This window comes from Fonsecaea nubica, assembly GCF_001646965.1.
Source record: "Fonsecaea nubica strain CBS 269.64 chromosome Unknown Scaff63, whole genome shotgun sequence".
Lineage (NCBI taxonomy): Eukaryota > Fungi > Ascomycota > Eurotiomycetes > Chaetothyriales > Herpotrichiellaceae > Fonsecaea > Fonsecaea nubica.
Genome location: NW_019173736.1, coordinates 42,273 through 60,826, shown reverse-complemented (window position 1 = coordinate 60,826; position 18,554 = coordinate 42,273). Strand labels below are relative to the sequence as shown.

The window sequence follows — 18,554 nt, the reverse complement described above, 5'->3', positions numbered from 1 at the left end:
ACGACACGTGAGCACCTGATCGTTTCCAAATATGTGCTGATGCCCTGAAACAAGACTTCCAACGCATACACGGCTAATCAGCTCTAAGAATTGGGGCTCTAGCGCAAGGCAGAAGGCGGGTCAATGCTTGGGCCAAGGCAGAGGGGGGATCAGGGTCTTACAGGGATGCTCCTTGGATACCTCGTATGAGGCGCAAGTAGAATACCAGAATTTTCGAGATTGGATACCTACAGACCAGCCCTTCCCTTTCCTCTGGTAAAACTCGGGGTAAAAGTCCGGTCTTGGAATTGTCAATTCCTAACTCACTTCATCCAATGCACCCATCGAATCTGCAAGTAACATCGACATGAACCTCGATAATAACGGCTTTGCAGTGTGGGAAATCAAATCTTAGAGCTATTTTTTGTGGATTTGAAGCCAGTGCGGACGCTGCCACCATCAATCTCTATCACATTCCCCGTAATATGATCAGATCCGCGGCTTGAAAGGAATAGAACCAGGCCAGCAAAATCTTCGGGGGTCCCAATTCTTCCAGTGGGTTGGATGCTGAGGAAGAATTCAAGACCCTTCTGAATGCCATAGTTTGACATTCGGGAGGGAAACAGCCCCCTGTATGTCGGTTAGAACCAGTTCTTTCAGACTGTGCATAAAAATCCGTGCAGTCGACTTACGGGCAGATGCAGTTTACTAGGATGTTCTTCGGGGCGAACTGCGACGCTTGCTGTCGAGATAAATGAATGCAAGCTGCTTTGGATGGACCATCTACAAAGCGTCAGTTGATAACAAGACAAGAGCTATCGGAAAGAGGGGTACGTACAGCTGTAGGGTCCGCTTCCTGCAACTGACAAGCCGCCTTCTCCAGTGGAGGTAGGATCAGACGTCGCAATCCCAGCCATAGAGGATAAGTTGATGACTCTAGAAGGCTGCTGTCGCGAGGTGCTCTTTTCGAGAAGTGGTACGAGACTGGTCCAGTTTCAGCATCAGATCTCTCAAACTTCACAGGAAACACCCGTACGCGATGGTCAAGTAGAAGATTGACTTCACGTTCAATGCCATGATTTTGTCCCAACCGTGTTCTGGAAAGTCATCTGCGGGGGCACCCCTATCCCAAGAAGTGAGCATTCACCATCTACGATTGACTGTGTCAACAGTTGTGGCCGAGGATGAATCGTACCAGGTAGCGCCAGAATTGTTGATCAAGACTGTCAGACGGTCTGTCCGTTTCTTGATTTCTGATGCCAGATGATCGCAGCCAGCCTTGTCTTTGAGGTCGGCAACTATGTACTCGCATTTTCCGGGACCAAGGTTATTCAGCCTTGAAGCGCACTGTGAATTTGGATCTCAGCTGAGAGCTCGTACAAGGCCCGAAAGAATTTGCTCACCCGTTTCAGTTCAGATTCCTTCCGGCTGGCGATGAAGACTTTAGCGCCATTTTGCACAAAGGCTTGCGCGGCGACCTCGCCCAGACCAGAGGCTCCTCCAGTGATCAGTGCAACATGGTGGTCGAATTTGAAGAGGTTTTGTGCTCGAAGATCCGCCTGTAGATCCATGGTGTCTAGTGCCAAGGGCCGCGGTCTGGTTCAGGAGTGATCTGGCTAAGGTGTCGCGTACAAAGATTTTCGTCCACTGATTTCGAGACGCGAATGTGTAGAGAGACTTTGCTGCTTTGCTTGGGTATATAAAGAGGGCGCATTACCGCCTCGGGATGTCGGTTACGACCAAATGGAGTAGATGGGCGACAAATCCAACCTCGGTCCTAACAGCGACAATCGAGGTAATGATTCTACCCTGTGAGGAAAGTGAGGCGATCCAGTCACTAGTTGGAACTAGGTCCCTTTAACCCAGTTTAAATTTACTAAGTACTCCATACACAAGGTATGTATACCTACCTAGGCAGCTAGGTAAGGCACTCTGTGTAAACATAACTTGCTCGCTGGTGGGCTGCCACCTGCACAAGGCGGATGGCTCCGTCAAACAGCCCCTTGGGGAAGAGGGGACCATTAGGGGACCACTGACGTCTGATATCTGGACCCCGCTTCCACCAAACTCCACTATCAAAGCCACTACAACCGTGGGGGGCGGCGGGGAATTAAAGGGTCGAAAGGCGCAGAGCTCCCGGGTACTTGCGGCGTTTAATCAGTACAATTGAGGGTCATGAACTTCCGGAAAATTGGGTGCTAGCACATAAAGGCATTGCGTTCCAAAAAGACCAAGGAGTCCATACCAATCGATACTCAGATGTCCTGAGATGAACAATCTATTCTGCAATTGGCATACGTGAACAGGGCCTACCGTCTCAGCAGCGACCAATTCTGATCAGTGAACAACATGTCCATCATGCTCAAGCACTCTCTGGTGCCTCCAGAAATCTCGGTCGTCACAGGACTTGAGTATGGATTTATCCTCCTTCTCCTCACAGTCGCGGGTAAGTAACTGGGCTGCAAGACTCACAATCAATTGGCCGGCTTCGAGTGCTTAATGGTATCACAGGCATCTGTTGGACTTACCGTAACAAGGGCGTCTGGGCATCATCCTCGGCCAATGCAAAATGGATTGCGAGTCCAAAGGGAAAGCCGTTCACAGGAAATCTGAACGATCTCCGAACAAATGGCGCCGCCAGCTGCGAGGCCTGGTACTCTTTGTACAAGCGATACGGACCTGCCTACGAAATGACAGTTCCGTTCTTTCGCATGCATATCATCAACCATCCCACTTATCTCGAGCATATTCAGAAGCATAACAGCAAGAACTACATCCGCGGCAAATTTGCCAGGAACATGTTTGGTCCGCTTCATCGAAGTGGGATTTTTGTTGCGGATGGCATGGAATGGCAAACGCAACGCAAAGCTGCCTCTCGTGCATTCAGCAAGCGCAACTTCGAGACACATATCACTCAATCCGTTCATTATTGGCTGGATATCTTTACCCGCCTCCTCTCTAACCTGGCGAAGGAGCAAAGAGAGTTTGACTTCCAGGAACTGATGGGCCGTCTCATGTTCTGCCTCTTTCTGCGAATTGCCTTTCACGAGGATAAGCTCGCTTTGGACATCATGTCTGATGATCCGAAGTGCCTGGAATCAAAACCAGCTTTTGTCGAGGCATTTGATCAAGCTACTCATTGTAAGTATCAGCCTGCCTACCACCTTGTGCTTCGCACATGGTAGCTCATTGAATTTCTCTCATAGTATTTGACCGGAGAAGACGAGACCCTCTATGGAGAATAACCGAGAAGCTCTCTGGAGAAGATGCCATCACCAAAAGAGCTGTGGATCTCTTTTATCAACAGATTGATTTTCTGATCGAGAAGCGTCTCAACTTAATGAAAAATGGCTACAAACCCAACCCAGACGCTGGTGTTGACCTCCTTGACCTATTTTTGCAATCGACAACTGATAAATATACTCTGGGTGGAATGGTGTTTTCGTTTCTGTCAGCGGGTCGTAGGTTTGGACCTTGTCATCTTTGATCGATTGATAATCTCATGCAATTACAGGGGATACAACGACCTACAATACCTCTTGGTTCATGAAGGAGATTCACCATCGGCAAAACAAACATCTCAATGCTTTGGAGAAGATCCGTGCTGAGGCAGAGGACCTTGGCTTCACCAGTGGCCACCTCAACTACACGGATGCGCCGGTGAGTCAACATCCCAAAGTTAGGTTCAGTCATCATGATACTCCGGCTCACGGTATACTGCACAGAGATTACGGTTCACGAATGCTATGTGGGATGAATGCACTCGACTCAACACTGTTTCTCCAGCTGGCCAGTTGGAGGCGGCCGAGGATGACATTCTACCCGCGGTCCCTGAGCTCAATATGCCTCCCCGTCGCATTAAGAAGTAAGCGTCGTGCTCCATGGATGTCTATTGATGGTTTATATTAACCGATCCACGCAGAGGTGATGTTGTCAGCTATCAGAACTATGTTATGGCCCGCATGCCTGAAATCTGGGGAGAGGACGCTGCGGTTTTCAACCCATACCGGTGGCTCAAGGAGAACGGGGAAAGCATCTCATACAGTCCATTCAGTAAGTACCGAAAGCCACATCCAAGGAGTCAGGAATATTTCCACTTACTGACTTTGCCGCTTGCAGAATATCACGCTTGGAATGCTGGGCCGCGCAGTTGCCTCGGACGGCCACTGGCTACGTATGAGGGCATCACTATTACAGTGGCAATCCTTCAACGCTTTGACATCATTCTCTCAGACGACAGCAGAATGTATAAACCACTTGCTGCCATGAACATGGTATGTTTTGTCGTTCCCTGCTTTGCCCGCACAACTGAAACCATGTAACATGAATGCTGACATTGGCACTTCCGCAGGGTATCCAAGGGGGTCTTCCAATGCGGGTGAGGGAAAGAAAGCAATCGTGAATCTGAGAGCCTTTCCTGCGCCCTTGAGCTCTTGATATCACCAAGAGTTTCTTGAAACCTTGGGAGGGGGAGCACTTTTAGAGGATGGTTGAGGGATCTCTATGCAACTTTGGCGGCTTCGGGGTTACAGCATAGTTCCAGCGGCCTTGGATATTGAGAGACTGCTTTGGAGGTAGCGTATATGGACTAAAACAGATCCGTCCGGAGGCGGGAGAATAGGAGACAGCATAGACGGGATAGCATGGACCGAAAGAATTGCATGTGAATCAAGTTGCCTTTTTCTCTCTAGGACTTTGACATTCTGGTTGTGCGGACAATTCCCATCACCTGGTTCAACCCTATTCTTCAGTTTGATCGTCTCGGGTATTTGCGGCCATTTCCTCTATCTGACTTCAACCCACTCACACTAGGTAATCTTGGTCATTCGTCTTCCCATCTAGCGGACCTTGATCTACCGAGCTTCGCCGTCTGTTCACCCGAGGCCTTTACCAAGTGTTCTTGCGTGAGGAGGGGTGCGTCCAGTGCCTCCATATGCCTGCATTGTCCGTTATCCATATCGCTGTCGTCGCACATAATTGGCTAGGCGTGTGATCGCAGTTCAGTATGTCTAGCACAGCTAATGCGGCGTCTCTACAACCTGGGTCAGGCCCATCGCCGGAAACATCAGGCAATGGCACATTATTCAAACGGGTCTATCAGGCGTGCGAGAGTTGTCGACAGAAGAAACACAAGTGCAGCTTAGGAGATCCAGCAAACCCCAAACCACCTTGCAATGCCTGTCGTCGAGCCAGTTTACTGTGTGGTTGGTTCAGGTGATTCTACTATCAAATGCGCATGCTCACGACATCTCAGTTCTCCCGGTGCGAAGACGCAGAGGCCGGCCTCCGAAAAGGCCGAGACATAATGTTGGAAATGGTGATCTGTCTGCAGCAGCGGCGACCACAGATAATTACGGCTTTGATTTGCCATACTCAGTCAGCAAAGAAAGCCAGTCTTCGTGGCCGTCACTGATGGGGTCGTTTGAGCCCGTGGCGGGAAGCAGAGAAGAAGCTACTACGACGCCCAGTTCTCGAGGGAGTCATGGCCACCGACAAATACCAAGCTATGACCAGCAAATGGCCAGTCAAACACTAGCGACCTTTCCGTTGAGAAATACATCAGATGCAATACGACTTTTGGACCAAGATCGAACATCCTTCGGCTCCGAACAATCTGACAATGTGGATGTGCTGGGTGTCGGCACTTCCAGGCCACAGTTTTTCCTGCTTCGAGAGGGCTTTATAGACGAGTCAACCTTGTTCAGACTGTTCAACTTCTACCTTGGCTCGTTGCATCCCATGATGCCGCTCATTCCTTATGAAAGGAGACCGACAACATCAGAGCAAATCCTCACAATGGCAGCCCGAGAGCCACACTTTGTGGCGGCGATTCTTGTAGTGACCACAGGTCTGCTGGGTGAATACACTCTTCATCACCATTTGTGGCAGAGAGTGGAGAGGCTCTTTGCCCAAGTCGCCATCATGGGGACGAATGAATCGCTGGAGATGATCGAAGGATTGTTACTACTTTCGGGTACAACGACCCTGGTTTCCAAATCCATCTCAGCAAGGGACATGCTGAGATATTGTGCAGAATACCCACCAAATATGGGCCACAGCAAAGGACTGGGGTTCGAAGATCGAATGTGCTGGATGACAGTCGGCACTGTGAGTCAGGTACTCCCTCTTCTAGGTTTCCGATTCTTGCTAGCTCTTTAATCAAGGCCGTCAGGCTAGGTTACCTACGGGGCCTCGAGCAGCTGGTCATGCAACCGGACGATATTGAGGAGAAATTTGTGGACGACCGCGGTAGAGGGAAGATTGTATGGACCTGTAAGGCAATTCTGCGACCAGCCATGAGTGCTCGCCCAGCTAATCAGTCACATCACTTCCAGATTGCTATTGTCTCGATCGGCAAATATCAATTCGTGTCGGAAAACCATTTTGGCATCGAAGTGCGTCAAAGCCTCCTGGGAACTCCTCCATTGTCCCACACGTTACAGGAAGCTCTGCGAGGACATCTTTTGCTGAAGTGAATACTACGCTACAGGTCCCGGGATGACTATTCAACATCTCCACCTTGACCCTGCCGATGACTTTCCCCAGATGCGCGAAATCGAGGGCGTCCAAGATGATCATGCAGCATACTTGCAGTGTCTCATGCATCTAACGCAGGTATTGAGCAACGCTCACGACCTATTATACCCCTCGAAAAGCCACTCACTCGCCATCGCGAAATCGGAGCATTACTACAAGCACATTGACGAGTTTACAGAAAGTAGGTGAGGGATACTAACTGTGTGGTATTTTACTGCTAATTTAGCCTTGTCTCAGCGCTGTCTGCATTCCGCAACCGATGGCAAAAGAGGCCATGGCGAACATACCCGATCAATGAATGTGTCTGGATATCATTTGTGAGTGCACAACCGTCAACTTCAGATACTTGGATTGGGCTGACAGGGCTGGCGTTTCGCAGCATCATCTGCGCCTGTATATTTATTCGTTCTCCTTACAGGCGCATATGCAACGGGCAGACAGCTGTAACGACGGTCGTCGGCCACCTGACTACTTTCCCACAGGACTGATGGGCAGTGTGGACGCCCGCTTCATCGTTGAGGCAATGAATGCAGGGGTGAGATTATCTATCCATCGTGAATTTTCGGTTTGAAGACTCTAAAGATGGCTAATGCAATAGATTGACCTCGCAGGCTGATGTGCTACGCTTGGCCATAGGCAGGTTCCAGCCATCTGGGGTACGTCAAAGCAGAGTATCCCCTCAATCCGTCCCATGTAATCCACTCGGCAATCTAAGTCACATCCCAGGCTTTGGCATATCTTCCCTTGCGATTCTTTCACTTCTTCACGCATGCGGGCGTATTCCTCCTCAAGGCAGCGGTGATTGTCCCATTACCACCGTCGCAGAAACGGGCGATCCTTCACCTGATCCGAGGCCTCATCAAATGTATGTCGACGGTCTCGTCAGACCACAGACATCCCGCCATCCGCAATTCGTCTGCTCTCGACGGGCTGTTGAAACGTATATACCGCGATCATGACATCCAAACTCCAGTGGTCACCTGTCCGTCCTCACCCGGTGTTGCCCCATCCGGTCCTGCGGCTAGCTCGACAGTTCCTGGTGTAACTACGAAGCTACGCCCCAGTGAAACTGACTTGCACACCTTTCTTGGGAATCGTGAATCTCCGTTTGTCGCAGAGCGGCCATTGCAGGAGCTTGCGGCCGACATCGACGCCAGCTTCGGCCAGGAAACGGACAGCCTGGACATAACTCTGCCTTTGGGCAACGAAAGTGCCGCCCATGGTCTACCTCCGCTTGTGCCTGCGTCAGATATATTTACGTCGCTCTTCAACTATGACGACAGGGAGTTTTGGGGAGCATTCACTCCAACGACCTTGGATTAAAGTTTGAATAAACACAATGTCTGAATACTACAACTGTAAGACCAGCTGTTATAGGAGGACATAGCACGACGAAATTATCAATTGCTCTCCTGACTCCCTTGTCTCAACCATCCAATCATCGAGTGACCAACGGCACTTTATGCCATCTGTCTACGGCTACTTTCGGCCTATTTCAGCCCGATTCAAATCTGAATTGGAATGTCCGATCCACAGTGATGGTGGTAGTGCAGGATATTCACCGCCTTTATCCGATCTTGGCCTTGGAAATGCGCCGCCTTCTCATGAATATCTCTTTCCAACCAATCGTTCCTGATGGCGAGTTTTATCCCTGCGGGTCAAGTGGTGACTACCAATTGCTGCGGGGCCCCATGGAGGGATACAAAAGTCTAGGACTGGTCCATGTCTAGTTTTTTGTTCAACATCTGCACTCGACCCAGATTGAAAACCGACAGTGACTGCGACCATTCCGCCGCGCTCGCCTAGCCAATCATGTCTCTTGACGACAAAGTGGACATCCAGCATTATGACCAGGAGCTGGCCCTTCAAGACAGCCCCAATGAAGCAGACGACCTAGAATATGTCGAAGGCACGCCTGAGGAGAAGAAGCTACTCAGGAAGATCGACGTGCGGTTGATCCCAATCCTCTGGGCCATGTATATCTTCAATTACCTCGACCGAACCAACATCGGCGTAAGTCAAGGAGCTGTACAACGCAATATACATGTGGCTTGTGACTGACCTCCTGGTGCAGAATGCTAAAGTCGGTGGGATGGAAAAGGACCTCAGCCTGAGCTCCTCGGACTACTCTCTAGTTCTCTCCATCTTCTTTGTTGTAAGTCACCTGCAGCGAACACACTCATCAGGAGACTTTCTAACCCCTTCTTAGGCCTATTTGTTGTTCGAACCTCCTGCCGTGATGATTTTGGCTAGAACGAAGCCAAGTATCTTTTTACCGTCCATCATGATTGCGTGGGTCAGTACATGAGAATCAAAATCTCGATTTCGTCAGAGAGTAACTCGCATCTAGGGCGCTGTTTCGGTTGCTATAAAGGGCATCGACAGTCTTGGAGGTTTGGTGGCCTTTCGCATTGCCCTTGGCTTACTCGAGGCCGGTTTCTTTCCTGGTGTGATGCTTGTCCTGTCCTGTTGGTATAAGGTTCGTTATTCGCGCTGATTGGGCTTGCTTGCCTCCCTGCTGATGCATACTAGCCATCGGAGCTGTCTAAACGCATTGCGATATTTTATACTGGCACGATATTGGCTGGTGCTTTCGGTGGCCTCCTTGCTGGCGGCATTATTGACGGAATGGAAGGTGTTGGAGGTGTACGCGGTTGGAAATGGTGGGATATTCACTACACCTAAAGTGCCGACAATCACTTGCTTACTTGAATCCAGGCTGTTCATTATCGAGGGTTTGGGAACGGTCGCTATTGGTGTCATTGCATTTTTCCTTCTTCCAGGTATGCTGCTGAGAAGGGATTGATATTGTGCACTAACAAAGCACAGATTATCCCACCAACACCAAGTGGCTTTCTGCGCAGGAGAGGAAGCTAGCTACCACTCGCTTGATCATTCGAGAGGATCTGGACAGCAAGATGCCCTACAAGAAAGCCTTGATCTTGTCCATTAAGGATTGGAAGATGTGGGTGAGTAGTCATGGCAATCCAAGCATTTGAAAACGAGGGTGCTAACTGTCAAAAGCTATTCATGGTCTCGCTCAACACCATCTTAGCTTCTGGGACGGTGTCGTACTTCTTCCCGACCCTCATGGGAGCATTGGGCTACAAGGGTCGAATGGTACAATGTAAGTCCACTCATCCTGGGTGTCAAGTACATCATCTCACCCTTGTGCAGTCATGACCGTCCCGATCTACGCTGTCACCTTTGTTATCACCGTGGCCACGGGGTTTTCGGCCGACCACACTAGACAGAAGGCATATCACGTTGTTGGTTGCTCCGTGCTTGCAATTGTCTCGTTCATCATCTGCGCGGCGAGCACTCATTTCTCTGTCCGATATGCCTTCATCTGCTTTGGATTTGCCGGGGTACAGGCGTGTGTACCCTTGTTGATCAGTTGGGAAGTCACCATGTTTCCTGGGCGAGAACGTCGTGCTGTCTCAGTCCCCATCATCAATGGGTTTGGTGAGTGTCACCATTCCTTCCGCACGAATGTTGTTTCTCTGACGCTCAATAGGTAACCTGGCTTCTGTCTATGGTTCCTTCATCTGGCCTGCAGAAGATGCTCCTCGATACATTATGGGTTTTGCCGTCATGACCAGCTTTATGTTTATTGCAGGTGCTCTTGCTTTCGTGATCAAGAAGATCTGGGACGACAAAGGTCTGGAGAGAATCGACTATGATGCTCAGGATAATGATCAGAAATAAGTGCTGAAGAAGAAGAAGAAGCCACTTTTGCGGTTGAGAGGAGCCGCTGGCAAGAACAGCCAAGCATATTTTAGGAATCTATACCAAAGCCAGAGGTTTCAGGGGCTCTATGCTTATTGGGTCAAGACTATTGCAATTCAGTCAATACTGAAAACAATGTCCCGGGCATGATGCGAGAGCTGATTGCAATATATGGTAGAAATCAGTCAATTTGCCCAGCAAGCGGTTGTCAGGTACTATAATAACGAATGGCTCAAGCTCAAATGGTCTCGGCATCGACTTTCCGAGCATTTATAGTCTAGGCTCGGGATAAACACTTTCCTCGTTGGGGGTGGGAAAGCTAATCTCGCATCGGCTAAATAGTGTAAATGTACCTGGCATATCTGGGGAAATTAGACCACCTTGTTGACACCTGACCAAGCGGATGCGCCCCTTGATCATTCTCCAGCTCAGTGACTGCACCCTCTGTATGATAGGAAATGAAGGAATGTTGATCAACAGCGCAGGCGAGGATGACTGTGGCTGGCTACAGTCTAGCTACTGATCCTTCTACTGCCCCCTCGATGTCTCTCTGGCCAAGTTCTCTCCCCTGGAAAAGACATTGCGCCATCAGCATATGAGTGGGTACTAGTTTGGTACCCGCCTAATGCATGCACTTCACTTCATCGGGTTGAGCTGTCTCGCATGGTTGCCTACTTTGTTCAAGCTTGAATGCAGATACCTTTCCATCCTCATCGAAGCGCTTCACCTAAGCACTTGCTCCTACAGTAGTGACCATGCAACAAGAAGACATCCCCTTACACGACCGGCGGATTTTCTCCTCATCAACTTTCATATATAGAGGTAAGAAGGTGGGTGGTTACGAAACCATAGAATCCCCTTTCGTTGTCCCAGGGAGAATCTCCTCCGTCCGCTCTTTAGAATCCTTGTGATAGTTTTCCTAATTCGCAGTCATGCATTTACACTCGCTTGTCCAACAGTTTTCCCTTCTATTCACCCTCATTGCGGTTGTCATTGCTGCACCAGGAAGAGGAGGAGGTTTCCCACCACGCATCCCTACCAAATGCTTCACCTCGATTGTCAATCGGCCGACAAGAGGACCACGAACCCAATGGTCTACCATGACTACATCCTGTACTTCGACTAGTACAATCACCAGCACTGTCACCCCAAGCACAACCTCGACCGTCACGGACACTACCACTGTCACATCCACAGCTGCGACGTCGACCATGACTGCAACTACAGTATCGACTGAAGTCTTGACGGAGACCTCTGTCACCACCACGGTATCAACAACAACCACGACTACCACTACATCCACTGACTCCACGAGCGTGGTTCCAACCGCCTCTGGTTTCGTGCCTGTAGCCACCTCCGTTCCTGGCGCATCCTTTGACCTAGACGGACCTGTCAAGAGAGGAGTCGAGGTAGATGAGAATGAGAAGAGAGGTATCTCTTTGTCGAGGGGAAACTTCAACATTACTCAATTTACCCGTGGCGGCCGTGGCGATGTCTCGTGCATAGAATATCACAGCCTGTGCTCTACCACCACAAGCACGGCAACGAAAACGGCACCCACAACAACATTCAGTACCACCGTCACTAGTACATCGACTATTACGACAACACCAGGTGAGAGCCAACTCGAGGGGCAGTGTGTACTTGGACTGACTCATTTCTTTTTCAGGGGCAACCACTACAGTGACAGACATCGTTACCTCAGTAACGACGACAGTTATAACCACGACCTCGATTGCCACCACCAGCACTGTGGCCACCTCCTTCACATCAACCTTCACATCCTATGCGGCCTGCGTAAGTGCCCGGTTAATGGTCCCACGGAATATACAGGAAATATTGCTAATGGTCTCTTCAGGCGACCAACAACCAGGCTAATTTTGTGAATGGAAACGCAGTCAGCGGTTTTGCGGGTAACGGGAGCCCCCTCAGCGTTGATGCCGACTCTGAGACCGAATGCTGTATTGCAGCGATCAATCAACCAAACGTTGCGTTGTGGGCGTGGGTCTTTGAGAGTCAATCGTGTTTGGTATCAGTCGCAACAACATGCCCGTTACCCGCAGGGAACGAAATCGAAACGACCAGTGATCCTACGGCTAACCCACAATTTGGTGTGGGAAATGCTAACTGTGGAACTTGGGACAGCGTCGTGGTCCAGTAGATACTCTTTAGGCGATCGATAGTTTCTATAGTGATATGTTTTTCGTCTTCGTCCGAGGTACGTCTTCTCCTTTAGCTGAGTTCGCATTGAGGGAGACCTACTTCGATCTGTCGAGTTGGCAATAATTCCCGATTCCGACATAATTTCGACACAGCCTGTGTGTCCAGTCAGTCAGGCTCAAGGGAGGTCCTTGTTCATGACCAGGAAATGCACAGCAATTTCAATTCTACTCTTTCTCTAGTGGATGTCTATCACCACATATCCGCCGACAGCGATTCTTCGACTCGACCCATGAAACTCTGGTCTTCTCAAATCTTCGCACGTCCTCTTCCCTTGACAAACCTCGGCACCCGCTCTGGTAACACTTCGATCATCTGCTCCAGCCATTTCCTCGTCGTAGCCGGATCGATCACACTATCAATCTCAGCCGCCATAGCCATATTGATCGCCTTCCCTTCGCTGTACATGACGTCGATCATGTCCTGCTCCTCTTTCTTCCTCTTTTCAAGATCTTCGATAGCTTCCAATTCTTTCTTGTACGCAAGCCTGACTGCGCCTTCGATGCCCATACCTCCAAAGACGGCATTCGGCCACGCCACGCACATGCTGTTGTTCAAACTTCCACCACCGAGCATCGCTTGTGCGCCTAGACCAAAACCATTTCGCAGCACGACTCCCAGGACGCGACCACCGAGAAGGGCGAATTCTTGAGAGTTGCCGAACCAGTCACCGAAGCAGCGGTATGTGCTTCCGGCACCTTGAGCTTCGACCGATCGTTCGAAATCCGGGCCGACCATGAATCCAGGGGTGTCACAGAGGCTGAGGAGGTGCATACCGCCGAGACGGATGAGGAGGCGGAAAAGGCGATTGACTTTTGCGCCGCATGCGACATCGATTGCGCCGCCGAGGGGAGATGAAGAGTTGGAAGCCACGATTGCAATTGCGTGGCCGTTGATGCGGCCAAAGCCTGTGATCACAGAGAGACCCCACTCGGGGCAGAACTCGATGAAGCTGTCGTCGTCAAGGAGGAGGTTGATCACATGACGAACATCATATGCTCTTCGACGGGACGACACTGGCGGCACTGCGGTGCGAAGGCGAAGAGGGTCTGATGTGTAACGACTCTCGGATGGTGGCAGCCGCGGATGTGTGAACAGATTGACGATCTTGCGGACCAGCGGCGCAGCTTCGACCTCAGTGTCCACAAGTACATCGATGCCACCCGCGCGCATATGGACATCGACAGGACCGATATGTTCGTGCTCAAACCGGCCAAGTCCACCGCCCTCGATCATTGCTTGGCCGCCCATGCCGATCGTGGTCGACTTCCTCTGCGGCGCGTCTTTGGAACCACCTCTCGTAGCTATGACAATGTCGCACGTCCCCAAGAATGCGGCGTTGCCCGCAAAGCAATATCCATTCACCACTGCAATAGAAGGTATTCCTCTTGCCTTGATCTGACCCATCAGAGCGAACGATGGTGTTTTCAAGCCCGCCATACCCAAGTGGTCGGTGTCACCCGGTCTCCCACCACCTCCTTCAGCGTAGAAAACCAGTGGCGCAGGATGGTCAATGATCGATTGGAAGATGCGGTCTAACTTCTGATGGTGAAAGTATCCTTGCGTGCCGGCAAGGACCAGGTAATCACCAATGACAACTGCGACTGGGTGAGCGTCTATCTTCGCCCAGCCCACGATGATACCATCTCCACTTGTTCGAGCGATGAGATGGGACATCGGGTATCTTTTCCTTTGTGCCGCAACCACAAGGTCTCCATACTCAACGAATGAATCTTTGTCTACCAGCAAGTCGATATTCTCCCGGCCCGTGAGGTATCCATTTGCATGGCGCTTGGCCACATCCTCGTCGCGCGCCGCATACCGGAGAAAAGCCTTTCGTTCGTTCAGCTCCGTCAACTCCGGCCGCAGCACCTCTGGGTTTTCGGTCTCGGCCAGAGCGTGCGTATTTGTGGTTGAACTGTCGTCATCTGCCCTGATGAAGAGAAGAGGATCGCCTGCATTTACTTGCTGTCCCTCCGTAACGGCGACTTTCGCCACAACACCATTGTACGCGCTCCGGACGGAATGTTCCATCTTCATCGCCGCAAGAACAGCCAATTCTTGGCCAGCTGTGACTTTGTCGCCTTCGCTCACTTTCATGGACAGGACAACCCCAGTGAGATGCGCGGGAAGCTCTTCAGATCCTGCAGGTCGCTCAACCTTAGCTGCAACCTCCGTTTGCGAGGTATCTTCTTGAGAGCTGCTGTCATCTTTGGCCCTTAGCGTGTCTTCAAACTGTTGCGTGGCGCTGTACAGCTGCTCAAAGTTCTCTTGGATGGTCAAGATATTGCTCTTGCCCTCTTGCACAGGTTGGCTATTCAGTAAAGCCATTAAGAATGCCTGGTTCGTCCTGCATCCCACGATCTTTGTCTCGTCGATGGCCCAACGAGCCAGCCGCAGGGCAGACTCATACGAAAACGACGTGACAATGAGTTTCGCTAAAAGGCTGTCGAACAGAGGGCTCACGGCATATTTCCGGCCGCCTTCAAGGGCCGTCTCGACTCGTACGCCTGCTCCTGTAGGGAAGTGTGCTTGTCGAATAGTCCCTGCTTCAGGTTGGGCAGTGCCATCTTGCTTGAAGCTTTCAGCGTTGATCCGTAGCTGTATGGATGTAAGTCGTGGTGACGGAGGCTCCCCGGTTATGTGCAGGTCTGCGAGCGTTCGTCCCAAGGCAACCTGAAGTTGTAAATCCACTAAATCAACACCAGTAATCTGCTCGGTGATGGTATGCTCGACCTGTATCCTTGGATTCGCCTCCATGAAGTAATAGTTCTCAGCTGCTGCGTCGACAAGGAACTCGATTGTGGCGAGACTCCGCAACTTCACTGCTTTGCCCAGTTTCACAGCATCTTTAATGATGGCTCGCCTAAGCCGTGGCGTGATGGAGTTCGAGGGCGCAATCTCCACGACTTTCTGGTTTCTGCGCTGAAGCGAGCATTCCCTTTCCCAGAAATGGCACACTTCTCCAGTACCGTCTCCCAGAAGCTGCACTTCGATGTGTTTAGCACCGTCCAGGTATCGCTCCGCGAACAAACTTCCATTGCCGAAGGACGCATGTGCCTCTCGCTGACAAGCTTCGTAAGCTGAGCGAATGGCTTGCTCGTCCGTGTTGTCATCAATGATGCGGATACCGCGCCCTCCACCACCAGCTGCAGCCTTCAGGATGATCTTGCTTGCTGGGCCCAGGCTCTTTCCGAATGCCAGTACATCCGTGATGGAAGAACCCCCATCAACTCGGGTTTTCGTGCCATCTAGAATGGGTATACGTGCATTTGCCGCCAAGGTCCTCGCGCTGATCTTGTCTCCAAGGTGTGCCAACTGCTCGCTCGATGGTCCGATGAATACAATGCCGTTCTCCTCGCATAGCCTCACCAAACCTGCATCTTCGGACAAGAAACCATAGCCCGGTGCGATACCCCAGCATCCTTCTTTCTTCGCAATATCGACGATATTAGCCGCGTCCAGATATGCACCTGGACCTTCTCGCGGTAGCTGCACTGCTGTAGTTGCAAGGCGCACGTGTGTCGCATCCTTCTCAGAAGGAGTGAATAGAGCTACAGTGTGGATGTTCGAGTAGAGCGAGTAGGTCCTGATAAGGCGACATGCAATCTCAGATCGATTGGCTATGAGAATCTTGACGGGTCGAGAAGACATCATGGAGGTAACCTACCGACTTGGATATCTACTGGAAGCGATCCCTGTTCGCGTTTGACAGTGTTCGCGAAAAGTCGACCTCAAAAACCTATTGCTCCGCCTCGGCTGTTCGGCTCAACTCGGTAATGCGGGCATAAATATGTCTACTGATGACTCGTAGTAAGCTGAGTCCACAGACCCAACCCTTCTCTGAAAATCCTACCTTGAGATTAATTCAGAGAGTGACCCTCTGAAGAGACAAGGGAAATGACTATGAGTAGAGCGGTCATCTTGGAATTCAGGATGACCACGATACATATCAGAAAAATTGTCTTAGCAATAGCACGTGCAGTACGAGGCGCATCATTCCTCCTTATAGTGGGGGGGCACCCAGGTGGTGTGTCTTATTACTTAATCATCATGGGCAACTTTCTCCGAGATTTCAGTGGATCCCAGCTATAGTCTGATACACTTGTCTGGGTGCTTGTGGCTTGTGCGAAGGTAGTTGCTGAGGTAATGTAATGACCACCACACTAGGCGCCCATTACGACTTCGGAGATCTTCGGTCGAAGTCTACCGAGTGGCGGTAGCCTTAGGTAATTTCTCAAATATTATATAGCCAGACAAGGCTCTAGCCTAGCGGCATTCAGCATGTGCCTGTAAGAATCTCGCTATGGGAATAAAAGGGTGTTGGACTTGCAGAGGTAAACAAACCAAGAGTGGACAAGTCCGCAGACAAAAGCAAGAACTGATCTCTACTCAGAGCGCAAAGTTCGATGCGACTCTCATTGGCCCAGGTGTGGCAATTGCACGAAGGCGCGTCGCGTCTGTCAAGGATATGGCATGCAGCTGTCCTGGCCTCGACACGGAGACAGTAAAAGAGCAATCGTCGCGCGGGATACACGCCATGGAGTGAAAACTTTTCAACCAAATGCCAAGGGGTTCTTGAACATATCCTCCTGGGACATCACACTGTCGAAGGAGCTAGAGAACGGAAGAATTTCTGGTGAAGACCACTTCCGACACACTATCCAGCTATTTGATACTAATGGCAGTTGGTCATAGCTCATTACCTTAGGACCATGAAGATACCTCGTCCGACCTATCTATCTCCCCTGGTGATAAGCAGGAGCGAGTCGCATTTACTGAGCTTCTGTACGTAGGTTGACTCTCCAGGCCCAAGTATCACGCTGACCAAAACATCCCAGTCAACGAATCCAAATCGCTGATACTAGGACCTACTGACGAGGAGATTTTGGCACAATTCATCTTGACAATTGCCTTCTCATGCCCTTCCGATACAACTAACCCAGTCCTACAAGGTATATTTGCTCTAGCATCACTGCAGCTTCACGGTAGCTTGAAGAGCTTCCGGTACAAGCATCTTGTCATATCATCGGTCAAGGAGTCAATCAATTGGTCCGACGAGAAGACGCTCCTTCAGAATTTGATGGCAACGATGCTTCTATATCATTACGAGGTAGTGTAACTCGATCCGCATAGGTTTACCATGGTCTGCTAATGATCACAAGCTCTCACTTGAACCCAACTCGAAAGGGAATTGGGTGACATATCTCTGTGCAGTGAAAAAGGCTATCCACACATTACCAGTAATTCAGAAACTGGCCCGCCAAGAATACTCAGTTTTCCTTGATTGGGTGTATTATCACGAAGTCCTCGCAGAGTTTACAATCAGGCATTGGAAGGTACCCTATGAAGGCTGCGGCTCTCCTCCTATAGCAAGATCACCCCGAGCCATCGAGGGAAGCAGCTCCAAGGTAAATGGAACTCCAATACATTATCTCTGACATCGTCTAATACTGCGGCAGGTAGGAGATGGCATCGGATGTCCAATTGAGGTGCTCCAGCTCGTTGCACATACATGTAGACGAGCTCTCGCGGGGAAACACTCCGAGATGAATCAGGCGAATACTGGTATCGAGCTCACGACGGTGCTGGAACAGAACGTTTCCAAGGTAGTAGGAGATTATGGTCCAATCCACGTCCCATCTACGACGCCAATGGATCGCAATGCTATGGTCGCCGATCTTCATCGACTCGCGTGCTTGATATATGTCAATCGGGCAGTCCATTGTGTCACGGGAACAGAATTCCGTCACAGGCGACTCGTGAAAGAGGGTATATCACTGCTGAACAAGATGGTAACGTGTCAGAATGCGTGGCCATTGTTCATTATCGCGTGCGAAGCAGTCGGGGATGATCAGCGCCTTGCTATCCTGGACGTCTTTGAACAAAGTCGGCAAGATCGAAGACGAAGATCAAGTCACATTCATCTCATTCAGCATATGGTCGAGGCCGTATGGAACCAACATGATCTCAATGAGGAGAACCAAGTCGACTATCTAACAATTTTCGATGCGGTTGTTGCTGGCGTTCCATTCATACCACCATTTGCCTGAGTTCAGGCCATGACCCCGTCATTTTAATTCCAATAT

At 50.4% G+C, this 18,554-nt stretch overlaps 6 protein-coding genes across 6 annotated transcripts; 4 read left to right on the top strand and 2 right to left on the bottom strand.

Annotated features, from left to right (window-relative positions):
• Positions 1–383: 383 nt before the first annotated feature.
• Positions 384–1,550, bottom strand: AYO20_08218 (hypothetical protein; the record flags this gene model as incomplete). The annotated part of the gene is made up of 6 exons (XM_022646498.1): positions 384–609; positions 672–762; positions 818–963; positions 1,016–1,102; positions 1,175–1,326; positions 1,383–1,550. 6 exons carry the CDS (start codon positions 1,548–1,550, stop codon positions 384–386), a joined length of 870 nt encoding a protein of 289 aa, XP_022497495.1.
• Positions 1,551–2,328: 778 nt separating this feature from the next.
• On the top strand, positions 2,329–7,839 carry AYO20_08217 (hypothetical protein; the record flags this gene model as incomplete). The annotated part of the gene is made up of 13 exons (XM_022646497.1): positions 2,329–2,425; positions 2,491–3,120; positions 3,186–3,440; positions 3,494–3,639; positions 3,705–3,844; positions 3,902–4,032; positions 4,099–4,253; positions 5,194–6,087; positions 6,144–6,378; positions 6,470–6,697; positions 6,999–7,051; positions 7,128–7,172; positions 7,243–7,839. 13 exons carry the CDS (start codon positions 2,329–2,331, stop codon positions 7,837–7,839), a joined length of 3,606 nt encoding a protein of 1,201 aa, XP_022497494.1.
• Positions 7,840–8,328: 489 nt separating this feature from the next.
• AYO20_08216 (hypothetical protein) lies at positions 8,329–10,224 on the top strand (the record flags this gene model as incomplete). Its single annotated transcript, XM_022646496.1, has 10 exons — positions 8,329–8,529; positions 8,591–8,671; positions 8,726–8,812; positions 8,867–8,995; positions 9,049–9,179; positions 9,235–9,299; positions 9,346–9,485; positions 9,541–9,643; positions 9,694–9,981; positions 10,034–10,224. 10 exons carry the CDS (start codon positions 8,329–8,331, stop codon positions 10,222–10,224), a joined length of 1,416 nt encoding a protein of 471 aa, XP_022497493.1.
• Positions 10,225–11,345: 1,121 nt separating this feature from the next.
• On the top strand, positions 11,346–12,406 carry AYO20_08215 (hypothetical protein; the record flags this gene model as incomplete). Its single annotated transcript, XM_022646495.1, has 3 exons — positions 11,346–11,859; positions 11,915–12,042; positions 12,104–12,406. 3 exons carry the CDS (start codon positions 11,346–11,348, stop codon positions 12,404–12,406), a joined length of 945 nt encoding a protein of 314 aa, XP_022497492.1.
• Positions 12,407–12,714: 308 nt separating this feature from the next.
• Positions 12,715–16,119, bottom strand: AYO20_08214 (hypothetical protein; the record flags this gene model as incomplete). Its single annotated transcript, XM_022646494.1, has 1 exon — positions 12,715–16,119. The coding sequence occupies one exon, from the start codon at positions 16,117–16,119 to the stop codon at positions 12,715–12,717; it is 3,405 nt and encodes a 1,134-aa protein (XP_022497491.1).
• Positions 16,120–18,014: 1,895 nt separating this feature from the next.
• On the top strand, positions 18,015–18,518 carry AYO20_08213 (hypothetical protein; the record flags this gene model as incomplete). The annotated part of the gene is made up of 1 exon (XM_022646493.1): positions 18,015–18,518. One exon carries the CDS (start codon positions 18,015–18,017, stop codon positions 18,516–18,518), a length of 504 nt encoding a protein of 167 aa, XP_022497490.1.
• Between the last annotated feature and the right edge of the window lie 36 nt (positions 18,519–18,554).